Source organism: Neolamprologus brichardi, chromosome 1 (assembly GCF_056152115.1).
Source record: "Neolamprologus brichardi isolate AB-2024 chromosome 1, ASM5615211v1, whole genome shotgun sequence".
In the NCBI taxonomy this organism is placed as follows: Eukaryota; Metazoa; Chordata; class Actinopteri; order Cichliformes; family Cichlidae; genus Neolamprologus; species Neolamprologus brichardi.
The window spans coordinates 22,770,530-22,783,061 of NC_142104.1; the positions used below are offsets into that span (position 1 = coordinate 22,770,530).

Genomic DNA, 12,532 nt, shown 5'->3' on the forward strand with positions numbered 1-12,532 from the left:
TTGTGGAAACAACGCAGCTGGCAGTTTGTTCTGACTCTTCTTTTCAATCGTACCCTCATCTTTTGACCGTTGGACTATGTCCATCGGGGTGCCACTTCAGTAACACTGTTAACTGGGTTTTCATTAACAGTTTTCTGTAATAATTTTGCATTTTATCTCGCCAAGCGCTCCTAATGTGCTAGTGTGTATAGGTGCAGTAGCCCAAACAATAGCACATGAGTTGCTGCTCGCTGCACATCCTATGCTCTGTGTGTCAACCTAACCTGATGTGGACGTAACTCTATTTCAGCCACATGACTGGTTCAGCATTGTCCCTGGCTTTTCATGTTGTCCGTGATTTCTATTGCTCGTATTTCTATTGAGAGAAAGAGATTTCAATGATCTTTATTGCCCAGCTCCACTGAAGACCAAATTTGTTTACATTTCTGCTAAGGCACAAATTTCACACATAAATCCTGCACATCACCATCTTCATGTGGACATGAACAGTCTGTGCTATAACAGCGAATGAACTGAGGCTTTAACTATAGCACAGACAAACAGAACCTACGCAAGCTCAAGGGAGACAGAGATATGCATCACTGCCTCTGCAGTGTAGTCAACATGAACGCCCCAACAAGCTTCAACACTCTCGGTATCTTGGTATAAAACACCACCAACGGCACTGCAGTGTTTTCCTCAGCACTGGTACTGCACCAAAGTGGCAAGCTTCTCCTCCATATTCAATTTCCTCAAACCCCACCATGTTGTGTCTTTCCTTCATATTTTTTAAAGGAGGTGGGAGGGGGAGTGTTCCACTGAACCGACACTACCAATTTAGATAGTTATCCATTCATACAGTTAGGCTCCAAACTGTATGCAAGCACGCAGTGATAGGACAGCCCGTGGACCCGCAATGCATAAACAAATCCTCTTCACTGGTTTCAGCTTTGACTATGTATTTCATTGCTTTGTTTACACACAGGGTTGTACAAATCCAAAGCATATACAAATGCATAAGAACTAGAGAATTAAGACGCTAGTCTAACTGGAAAAGCTGGAAGACCAGTATTGCGTTAGGTCACCAGCTAAATGAGCAATGCTACTGTGCCTTTTGAAAATAGGTCAACATTTGGATGTTACTGGTGCACTCTCTTGAGTAATGTCATGTTAATTATTGTCTGGGATATAAAGGTGCCCCTTAGTCTTAAGCATAAATATACAAATAAGCCAATTATTAGCCTAAAGACCGCGGACAGTTTACATCAAACCACCTTTGCTTGCAAAAACCTTTCAAAAACACACGCACAGCGCTACTCTGTTAGTAATGCCACACGTGGGCATGGGGTACCAATGTTTGCAGTATTGGCTGCTGACTAAGCTATTTAGACTTAATTTTAAAGAGTCAACACACTGACAATCACATCAAGCTCAAAAAATGATTCACCACAACTAAATAAATTTTGCTTCAGAGTGCAGACGATTTCTCAATGTGTATCTAAGAGAAGGGATTCCTTCTTTCAAACTCGGATCACTTGGGGGGGGGGGGGGGGTGAAGAGGATAACCCCTCAATAAAGCTGCACTTGAGAAGTAATTCTTAATATTTATGATTTTAAAAAAAGTACATGTAGTTCAATGGCGATACAACGTCATAACGCTGCTTAAAAAGAGTAAATGCACGAAAACATTGCACATTCACACCATAAAAACTGGTTAATCTCGGGGACAGCAGGAGTCAGTTTGTTGTTGTTGCCATGTTAGCTTTGCAGGGAGCGTAAAAGCACACCTACCTCTGTCTGATTCCCACAATTTCAACCAGTTACTGAATCTTTAACGTTTAGTCTACGCCGTGGTGTTTTCCGCCGATGCTGGATGGTCCCATTTGTCGCCGTCGGTTCACTATACACTGCTCCGGAGACATCCGCATAAATTTGCGACGACCATCGCAGCTCATTCGAGTCGAGGCTAGCGCTAGCTTGTTAAAATCGTATAGACCAACAAACAGACGTCCACAGAAAAAACACTAAAATATCCACGAGAATTCGTTTACAGCGTTGCTATTTCATCTTCTCCAAAAACTACGAACCTTTAACGGTCCACCTATGTAGCTCGAGGCTAGCTTGGGTAAATATAAGCCATCAAAAGATGTTATTTTTGTTTCGCTTTAATCCTCTCCGCCAAACCATTCGAGCGGTTTTCGAGCGGCCTTAGCGTACAGTGTGCGGGGACTCTCGGCACGGAAACGAGTCGCGGATGAAACGCGAGCTCTGATTGGCTCCGATGCTGTAGGCGGATACCTTTGCAGTGCACTTTGAAAAAGACGCCATTTTGGATCAGCACAACCACCCTATCCACCCTTCTGTCCAAGCTTGAGACGTTCCCCAACGTGGCGGCCCATGTGTCACAGTTTCAAACACCTGAGACAACGCTCCATTATATAGTTGGAGGACCACGAAAAGGAAATGGAGTACGGGCGTTGGGTGCACTCGTTTTTCTATCTTTATAAAAACGCATTGCCAGCTCGCGTGGTACATGTTCCTAGACACGTTTACGCCGGTTGGCTCGCGTCAGTAAGTGGAAGCACTTGTTTATGACAAAATAGTTCAGACAGACTTTGTCGCGCAGGCGCACATACGTCTACTATACATTAAAGACACTCGCGAGTTTGTGTTGCCTGACCCTGATGTGAGCTATTTTGCGACACTTATTGAGAGGGGGGGAAATCCCTGTAATAATTAAACACCTGCAGCTTCACATAATTACCTACAGGACCTCGGTGTGTGCCTCTATGCACACTGCTATTCTATAACCAATCCGTTTAAGTCCATTTACCACTCATTTAGTACAAGAGCAGTAGCTTCAATAATTAGAATAAGTTATTCCGTCTAAATCTTTTTACCCTAGCTATACTGACCTTCCTGATACCATTGGGCCTGGTAACCCGCAAGAAAACATTTTGTATCATCACAAGTCATAGTAGTTATACATACATCATACTCGCTGGCATATTTTTTAGTATTTAAGAATGTATTAATGAATGTAAAATAATTTAAACAACACTATCGGCGGTTTGGGGTTGATACTTTGAAATGGTAAATTACTATCCTCGTGAAAAACGCTTTGGAAAACTTTTATTATAATTCTTAAGATATGCATGTTTCACGGCCTTTTATATGTCTAATGACGTGATCTAAGTGCAGCTTTCGGCTGATGAGACTGTGAAGAAACCGGAGCGTGCTGGTGAACAAACCTGACAGACCCGTGGTTAAACTGATACGTGAACGGATGATACGAATGCTCCTATTGGCCGAAAGGAAAACTCCAAACTCTCATTGGGTCACTTTAATGCCATTCAATCAGACCTGCACATAAAGTTCCATACAGTCTGCGTTTCTACGACATTGTATTAATTATCCACAAAAGCCTTTCTTCTTTCTTCTTACTTGACTGAAGCTCATTCACATTAATACTACCGGGTACTATTATTATTATTATTATTAAACTGAACTGAAACACAAAAAGCACCCTGCTCTCAATCTAACCCCATGTAACCAACATTGTCTGTTTTCATATGCATTCATTTAGCTAAATCGCACCGTACCAAAACAGCTCAATCATCTTAACCAACGGCGCTCTCTGGTGGACCAGTGATACATCTTTGACTGAAAAATCAAGTAAACAAACACCCACAACGCTTTACTGCAGGCTTCACGGGAAGCAGTAAAATTGCTAATTTAAACCGTTTACATACATTACACACATTTTTACTTTTTTCAATTCTTTGAAAATTGCGGTTAATTTCGCAACAATAAAGAGGGGGTAAAGGTAACTGTACTCTCTGATGTGTCGTAAATGCGCTGCTTTAAAGCTGTTTTGCGTAATTCCTGCGCAAACATATGCGCAGCTTGCAGGTCCTTAAAGATCAACAAAGAAAGGTTAAAGTTCAAAGTTCGACTTCCGGGATGCGTTTAACTGTATTATTTAGCATTCTGCACATACTGAACACACAATGTATCTCTAACGAGGATTGGTAAATAATGATGAAATCCGATTTTTTTTTCTTTTTTTTTAATTAAACAGTCTTTGTGAGTTTCCGGCGCGGAAGTAGGTCCCCGCAGGGCTGACGTCTTTGCCCGGCTGAGCGGTTGAATAACGACGAGCTCTAGCTCTAAACCCCCGAGGAGACGGAGACAGCTATGTCGGTGCATTAGCTCCGTTAAATGTTCGCTTTAGACTAACGACAGCCACTATGTCAGCTTTGTTGTTGCAGCAAAGTGCTGGTGTTTGTCGCAAATACAGCAGAGGTTTATTGTGGACGCTGCTGAAGCGAAATTGTTATGTATTGGAGAGCAAGCCATTATCCAGCCGCGGTGTTCAAAATGTCCCATCTAGGTGTGATCACGTGAGGAAGACGCTTCTTACAAAGTCAGAGCGGACTCTTACAGATCAGCAGCAACAGAAACTCATACAGGTAAGGGTGAAGTAACTAATAGGATGAGTGGCCATGGATGGCCACTTCATTCGGAGAAAAGGTGGTTTAAATGACTGACGGTTGTTGATGCCAGACAGGAGTATTTCAGAAACTGCTGTTCTGCGGGGGGGGGGGGGGGGGGGGTTCTTCTTGTTTACCGAGAATGATCCAAAAAAGAAAATATCCGGTGACATATGGTTCTCTGGATTAAAATGCCTTGTTGATGCTAGAGGTCAGAGGAAAATTCCCAGATTGCTTTGAGCAGAAGAGCATCTCTGAGCAGCTGAACTTTGAAGCAGATGGGCTATAGCAGCAGAAGACCACTCCTGTCAGATAAGAACAGAAAACTGAGTCGAAATTTCACACAGGTTCATCAAAATTGGACAATAGAAGATTGGAAAAACATTGCGTGGTCTGTTGAGTTGATTTCTTCTGTCACATTCAGATGGCATGGCCAGAATTTGGCATAAACAACACGAGAGCATGAATCTATCCTGATCCGTCCATGACTCAGCTGTGTTGCTATCATGTCGATCTGGACCAAAATCTCAGAGGAATTTGTCCAGCACCTTATTGGATCTATGTCTCAAAGGATTAAGGCAGGTCTGAGGACAAGGTGTACCTAAAGAAATGGCCCGGAAATATCTTTTTAGCAGAAGGCTCAACATGATTGATTTTTCAATACTTGATCTATAAGTAATTTTACCTCCCAAAACAGTGCTAATAGCTTTTTTGGCATCAACTGAGGTTGATATCTAATAATAAAACAATCAGAAGTATCCATGGCTCTAGTCAAATTTCCTTCTCACATGTCATTCTAACTTCATGTAAGAAAATATTAATCTCTCTGCACTGTTGTTACTGAGATTTACTCCTACTTACTATAGTTTTATTATAATGATTTAACTTGTTAAATTTGAAAGTGTCAAATACGATCGCCTTAATCACTTGTCTAAGGAGCGTGGAAAGAAAAAAGTCTGGAATTTTTCAAGTTTCTTCAAGGAAACTTAAAAAAGTCCAGAGGCTTTTCTCCTTAGACTATGATGACCTGGATGACTGAGAACTGTCACAGATGCCCTAATCACTTATTTTTATTCTACTCTGGAAAGTCTTCAATTTGAGATTGTGACATTGTCTGTTGTTTTTCCTTAAGTTGTAAACACATTTGTTGATAATAAATTTACACAATTTTTGATTTAACTTGGTTTTCTAGTTCTGATTTTGATTCTGATTTCTTTCCATTTTTTTTCTCCAATATTCCCATAACAGAGTCTTCTCCACCGACCTTTGGGGCCTAGCTTGGTGGGACTTAGAAAAGAGCTAATTAGGAACAACCTGCTCAGGAACCCTGTTGGTTTGGCAAATTTACTCGGTAAATACTTAGTTTACCTTCATAAGTTGTTTAAAAATTCACTTATAGCTGCTTTAAATTAAACTGTTTGATTTCAGGGGCAACAAATCTCTTCAGTACATCTCAGTCTAATCAAAACAAAGATAAAAAGAATGGGCCAAAGGGGAAGGCGCCAGAGGAAGATGAAGGTAAGCGATGCATAGTTTTGCTACTTGATGCAACTGATAAATACCTGCACCACACCTGGTTTCTTTGTCACATCATTTACTTTATTTTTTATTTTCGGCCTCACCTTTCAGAGGAGAAGAAACGTCGTGAACAGGAGGATCAGATGTACCGGGAACGCCTACGAACCCTCTTCATCATAGCGCTCATCATGAGCCTGCTGAACTCCATTAACACCAGTGGCGGTAACATCTCTTGGAACGACTTTGTGAACGAGATGCTTGCCAAGGGGGAGGTGTCACGTGTGCAGGTCGTTCCCGAGAGTGACATTGTGGAAATATACCTTCATCCCGGAGCAGTCATCTTCGGAAGGCCTGTATGTTGTACATGATTTTTTCTGCACACACACACACAGTTAACACACTTGAAGTAGCGCAGGAGACCCTCATGCTTAATTCTAATTTCCTGTTACGTCTCATGCTTCGCAGAGGCTGGCGCTTATGTACAGAATGCAGGTTGCCAACATTGACAAGTTCGAGGAGAAGCTGAGAGCTGCCGAGGAGGAGCTAAATATTGACAGCAAGGACAGAATACCAGTGTCCTACAAGCGCACTGGATTTTTTGGGAAGTAAGAAAACAACTGTTATCAGAGCAGACATTATAAGAAATCTTTTATGAGGTGCCTTCCTAATCTTTTGTGAAGATTAAGAAATAATTCAAGGCACTGCTAAAATCATACAGAGCAGATACGACAACAAAAACAAAATTATGGCTTATTTTGCTTTTTGTTTTTCATAAAAACACAAGTTCAGCAGTATTCATTTATTTATTTTCTCCTTATGAATGCCTGTGTGCCAGAAACATGTTGGGAGCTTTTTGTTGTGAAAATAAAAGCATTTTAATTTTATTTTGAAAAGAAAATGCCTTGGAGTTTGTTTGTTTTTTTCTCTTTTTCATATTTTATGCTACGTGTATCCCTGCCAAACAGCACTTCCAGTAGAAGTTGTTTGAATCCAAGAAGCGCTTCTTTTCAAATCCAATTGAACTTCATTATTGTTTCTCAGACTATGGGCGTATGCATGCAATCAACGTGGTCATAAATTTTAATATTTGAACTACAGGTTTGTCGTAATTTAAAGTTAAAAACAGCCTTTTTTCTCCCTCTATTCTTGTTTCAGTGCAGTCTATGCTCTGGGCATGGCTGCGATCGGTGTGGCGATTCTCTGGTATATCTTTCGACTTGCTGGCATGGGTGGCAGAGATGGCGGCTTCAGCGCTTTTGTAAATGAAACACATTTTAGTAAACTGATATCTATGTTGTTTGTTCTGTGGACTAACTCCACATTCCAACGTGCCCAACAGAATCAGCTGAAGATGGCCAAGTTCACCATCGTGGATGGGAAGTCGGGTAAAGGTGTGAGCTTCAAAGATGTGGCAGGCATGCATGAGGCTAAATTGGAAGTAAAGGAATTTGTTGACTACCTCAAGGTAAGAAACATACTCAAAAGTTAAAATATGTTCATTTTGCACAAGTGAAGCACATTAAATATTTGAGTTTTAATTAAGAAAGCCTTCATCAACTGAATCCTCAAACCTCCTCTGTGGCTTAATACTCACAGCACTACCATTACCTTTTCATAGAGTCCTGAACGATACCTCCAGCTTGGCGCCAAGGTTCCCAAGGGTGCATTGTTGCTTGGCCCTCCAGGATGTGGGAAGACCCTGCTTGCTAAGGCTGTAGCTACGGAAGCCAAGGTGCCGTTTCTGGCTATGGCTGGCTCTGAGTTTGTGGAGGTCATTGGAGGTATGGACACACAGCATGAGCATCAACATGATTCTAATATTCACTGTGTGAGTTGATGATGTTGTTTATGATCATCATATAGATACAGTATTGGGTTTTACTGTAGTGAAAGATATCTGATTTACTTGAGCCTGTAAGAGAGAGTGCCCTATTTTTTATATGTATATGCGCTGTAAAGTAAAGATCCTACAGTGATACATAAAAAATCCCAACAATCACATGACCAGCTGTGAACAAGCACTTTGCGACAGTCCCCTTTTTCAGGAGGAAACCTCCAGCAGAACCAGATCATGTACAACAATGTGTTTGTTTGTAGGCCTGGGTGCTGCTCGGGTCAGGAGTTTATTCAAGGAGGCTCGCACTCGAGCACCCTGCATCGTCTACATCGATGAGATCGATGCTGTGGGAAAGAAGCGCTCCACCAACATGTCAGGTTTCTCCAACACTGAGGAGGAGCAGACTCTCAACCAGCTGCTAGTAGAAATGGATGGTGAGTAAAACATCTGGTTTCAGAGCATCCCATTCGCTTTTCAGGCAGAATACTAACCTCCTCTTCTTTTGCAGGCATGGGAACAACAGACCATGTCATTGTTCTTGCTTCCACTAACAGAGCAGATATTTTGGATAATGCTCTGATGAGACCAGGCAGACTGGACAGACACATCTTTATAGATCTGCCAACACTGCAGGTATCATTGGGTATCTTCCAAATGGGTATCCTTGTCATATGTTGCTGAGCATTTAATAACAACTTAACCTTGCTGCTGTGCAGGAGATTTGGATTGGTTTGTTTCATTTCGATTGTTTTCCAGGAGAGGAAGGAGATCTTTGAGCAGCATCTGAAGATCTTGAAGCTGACTCAGCCAGCGAATTTCTACTCCCTGCGTCTGGCAGAGCTCACCCCAGGCTTCAGTGGTACGTGCACATTTATGGTTCTCCTTAGGGATAGGGATCAAGAATCAAAAAAAACCAACTGTCCAGTCAATCGTAATCATCAAGCTTGTTAGCTTATCTTCTGTGTAGGCTTGCTCAGACAACAAATCAGGAATCAATAAAATAATCAGTATTGGTTTAATAAGTAGACCCCCTCTTGGCATTGGTATCATTTAAAGAGCATCATCCCTAGTCCTAACTGAAGTCTATGAACATCTTTGGGCATACTAAAGTACTGGTCTGATCTGCCTCCATGAAGAAAGAGAAGTTCTAAATCAAAAAGGATAAAACATCTCAACACTGCTGATGTTGAAGTGTTATTCTAACGTTTGTTATCTCATGGTGTCTCTGCAGGTGCAGACATTGCAAACATTTGTAACGAAGCTGCTCTGCATGCTGCCAGAGAAGGGTACAAATCCATCGATACCTTTAACTTTGAGTATGCGGTGGAGAGAGTTATAGCAGGTACAATAATGCACATGCTAAGTTCTGGGAAATAAATATTTCTCATGTGTCGGTGGCAAAATCTGAGAAATGTGTGTCATCAGGAAGCGTAAAGAAGAGTAAGATCCTGTCTAAAGAGGAGCAGAGGGTCATTGCCTTCCATGAGTCTGGACATGCCTTAGTGGGATGGCTCCTTGAGCACACAGAAGCAGTTATGAAGGTACTTGAAATGTGACGAATTCTATATAAGTAAATCTTTCCAGATCTAATTGTCATGTTTAGCTTTAATCAGATAAGTCCAAAGCGTTCCACAGAGCGTGTTGAGAGTAGGGTTTCATTTCAGAGGAGCACTTGTTTTTCCACTTAACCACTGATAAGTGTTTTGGCAGTTTATACAGATGCCTGGATTATTCATTATCTCACATAATCCTGGGTCTCTCTTCAGTTGCTCCTTTTCTGCCTCTTATACCATTTGCTGTATTAGACTTTCATACATCTGTGTATAAAAACCCAAATGGATATGCCGCATGTCCCACACAAGACACAACTATGAACAAGGACCGTGGAGGTTATATTGTTGATCTAGAAAAGCATACAGTTTAATAGGCTATGATACAAATGTAAATACACTAAAAAGGCAACAGTACAAATGGTTAACCCTTAATCTGTACAATTCACCTTTCATAAACTGACAGATCATGTGATGTGTTTCAGGTTTCCATTGCTCCACGTACAAACGCAGCGCTAGGATTTGCCCAGATCTTACCCCGTGACCAGTATCTCTTCACCAAGGAGCAGCTGTTTGAGCGGATGTGTATGGCTCTAGGAGGAAGAGCTGCTGAAGCAATCACCTTTAACAAGGTTACTACAGGTACCCTCCAACTAATCTTCACACGAATCAACTGCAATGTTAAAACCACCTGCTTGATATCTTTAAGGTTCTCTTTTTCTAACACTAAACCAGCTCTGGCCTGTTGGAGCTTACAGTCAGGCCTTCTTTGCAGGTGTCCTGTGGGGTCTGCTCCAGGGTAATTTTAGAGGATCTTTCGGGTCTTGTGGGAGGCTAACCCAGCTATCATAGGGTAAAACTGGTTGGCACTCTGTTGTAGGGATCTGTGTATCAAGGTTGTTCCTGTACACCTGGATATTCTTACCGAGCCGTTTTTGTGGTGTAGAGAGGTGCATTGTCCTCCTGGAGTAGACTGTTATTGTCAGGAGGAAATGTTGCTATTGGTGTTTAGTGCGATTAGTCTCCAACATTGCTTAAATGAGTGGTGTGTGACAAACTAACACACAGAAGAAAGCCAGGATCCAAGGTCAGAGAGCAAATTGTTACATTATCATGACTGATGATTTACACCCATGTTTAGGGTTTCTATTTCCTGTAATCACAACCTACCAGTGAACAGGTATACTTTAAATACATTTTCTATTATCAGTCAAATATCTAATTGCTGGGCAGCCAAATAAATATTCTCCCTTTTGGCAAGTTTGGTTAAACCTGAATGGTGTGGGAGTGGGCTTTAATTAAATTTTAAACATTAAGCGTATTTTTTTCTGTGTCCCCAGGAGCTCAAGATGACTTGCGCAAGGTGACGCGTGTGGCCTACTCCATGGTGAAGCAGTACGGCATGTGCGACAGAGTCGGGCAGGTCTCGTTCCCAGAAACAGAAGAGCAAGGTGCCATTGGGCGCCGTCCTTTCAGTCAGGGCCTGCAGCAGCAGATGGACCATGTGGGTTCAAAAATCGGATTAGTCCTCTGTTGTCAGATTAGCACTGTGAATGTTGAAGTGATAAGCTAATATTATTATGCTAAAGTATCAATTTTTAGCTCTTGCAGCTGTTAGAGTATGTACGGGACATTTTCTGAAAGGTTTGGATGCTTTGCTACAAGCATCCTATTAAAAATAATATTTTTTTCATAATCATAATATTTCTCAGTTTTCTCAGTAATATGTTATTTGTATTCATTCAAATGTAATCTTAAAAGCAGTTGCAAATCATTGACATTTGTTTTAAAAGTGAATTGGTAAATTTGAATACATCTTTCTGTATTTGCAGGAGGCTAAGATAATGATAGCTCGTGCATACAGACAAACGGAGAAGCTGCTCCTGGACAACAGAGACAAACTAACACTGGTCGGTTGTTTTCTTCTTTATGCGTTTTAATCATGTGAGGCCATTTCTTCTGTATTACCTTTAAAATGTCGCTGGGTCTGTCTTTCCAGTTGGCCAATGCGCTGCTTGAGCGTGAAGTCGTGAACTACGATGACATTGAAGCCTTGCTGGGTCCACCACCCCATGGGCCCAAGAAGATGATCCTCCCACAGAGCTGGGTGGAGGCCGAGAGGGACAAACAAGACACAGGAGAAGACGAGCCTCAGCCGCCTCCACCCCACAAGCAGACAGACGAGGACATGAACCCTCAGCTGGTGTGATCTTAGAAATGTACAGTGTATTTAGTCCCTTCTTTAGTGCTTTATATTTCTAACAGTCAAGGTTTATAAAAAACTCTGCAGTCCATTATATCCTTTCGTGCAAATGAACATTTGCACTTGTCTCCACTTAGCTAATGTGTGTGATAATCTGCAACTTTCAGAATTAATATTTTTTGGGAATTCCATCATTTCTCTCGTGTGCTTGCTGCCGAGACATATGAATATGCAATGGTGACAATAAAAACAAGTGTTTTTAAACAGGATTACTCTAACAAATACAAGTGCTAACAGTTTAGAAAAAACCTCTGAACAGTATTCAGGTTTATGCCAACATAGGTGTTAATGGCTCCAGTGGATGTGATCTTTTTAATTTAAAAAATATAATAAATCATTTTCAGGTTTAGCTTCAGATATTTCTTTGAAGAATTTGTGATATTTTAGATGGGAGCAGTGAAGCTGCTTGAGCATTTGTAACTGGAGTTTTTCTTTACTGAAATAATCTGTACTGTTAGGTCACATGCACAAAATATATTGGCACTGATGTCTGTGACTGGGGTTTTAAAAACTCATCAAGGTGTGCATTAGTCTGTAGTGAGCTGCAGTTAGACCGCTTAGACCTGAAACAGAGGCGGTGAGGAATAACTGTTCTGAGGAAACCACATTCTGCATTTTGTAAAACACCTTTAAAGCTGAGATTTCAAAATGTATGTCATGCTGGTGATGAAGCAGCAGATTTTCCACCACACACTTTGGTCCTTCTCTCATCACGAATCAGTAATTAAGTAGGAGTAGATTAGAAGGTGTTTCTTTTTTGAGAAACGATGTTTGTCAGGGACTGCACATTGGTTTTATTGCTAGAAGTGAATATAAAGTTCCAAAGAATGGTTTTGCCAAATATTTAAATAAAGTTTTATTTAAACATTGTGTTGTTCTTTGTGGAACATCT

At 41.2% G+C, this 12,532-nt stretch overlaps 2 protein-coding genes across 3 annotated transcripts in view; one reads left to right on the forward strand and one right to left on the reverse strand.

The window, feature by feature from the left end:
• ankrd11 (ankyrin repeat domain 11) overlaps positions 1–2,191 on the reverse strand; it is a 111,675-nt gene extending 109,484 nt beyond the window's left edge. For both annotated transcript variants that reach the window (XM_006780284.3, XM_006780283.3), the window contains exon 1: positions 1,771–2,191. The gene's annotated coding sequence lies outside the window, so the exon portion shown is untranslated. The remainder of the gene's footprint in view (positions 1–1,770) is intronic.
• A 1,723-nt stretch (positions 2,192–3,914) lies between these two features.
• On the forward strand, positions 3,915–12,507 carry spg7 (SPG7 matrix AAA peptidase subunit, paraplegin). Its single transcript, XM_006780286.3, has 17 exons — positions 3,915–4,451; positions 5,721–5,823; positions 5,901–5,990; positions 6,102–6,343; positions 6,456–6,595; positions 7,146–7,248; positions 7,330–7,455; positions 7,609–7,771; positions 8,088–8,261; positions 8,336–8,460; positions 8,584–8,686; positions 9,059–9,169; positions 9,253–9,368; positions 9,863–10,019; positions 10,718–10,881; positions 11,210–11,287; positions 11,377–12,507. The coding sequence occupies exons 1-17, from the start codon at positions 4,230–4,232 to the stop codon at positions 11,584–11,586; spliced, it is 2,427 nt and encodes an 808-aa protein (XP_006780349.2). The 5' UTR covers positions 3,915–4,229; the 3' UTR covers positions 11,587–12,507.
• Positions 12,508–12,532: the final 25 nt, after the last annotated feature.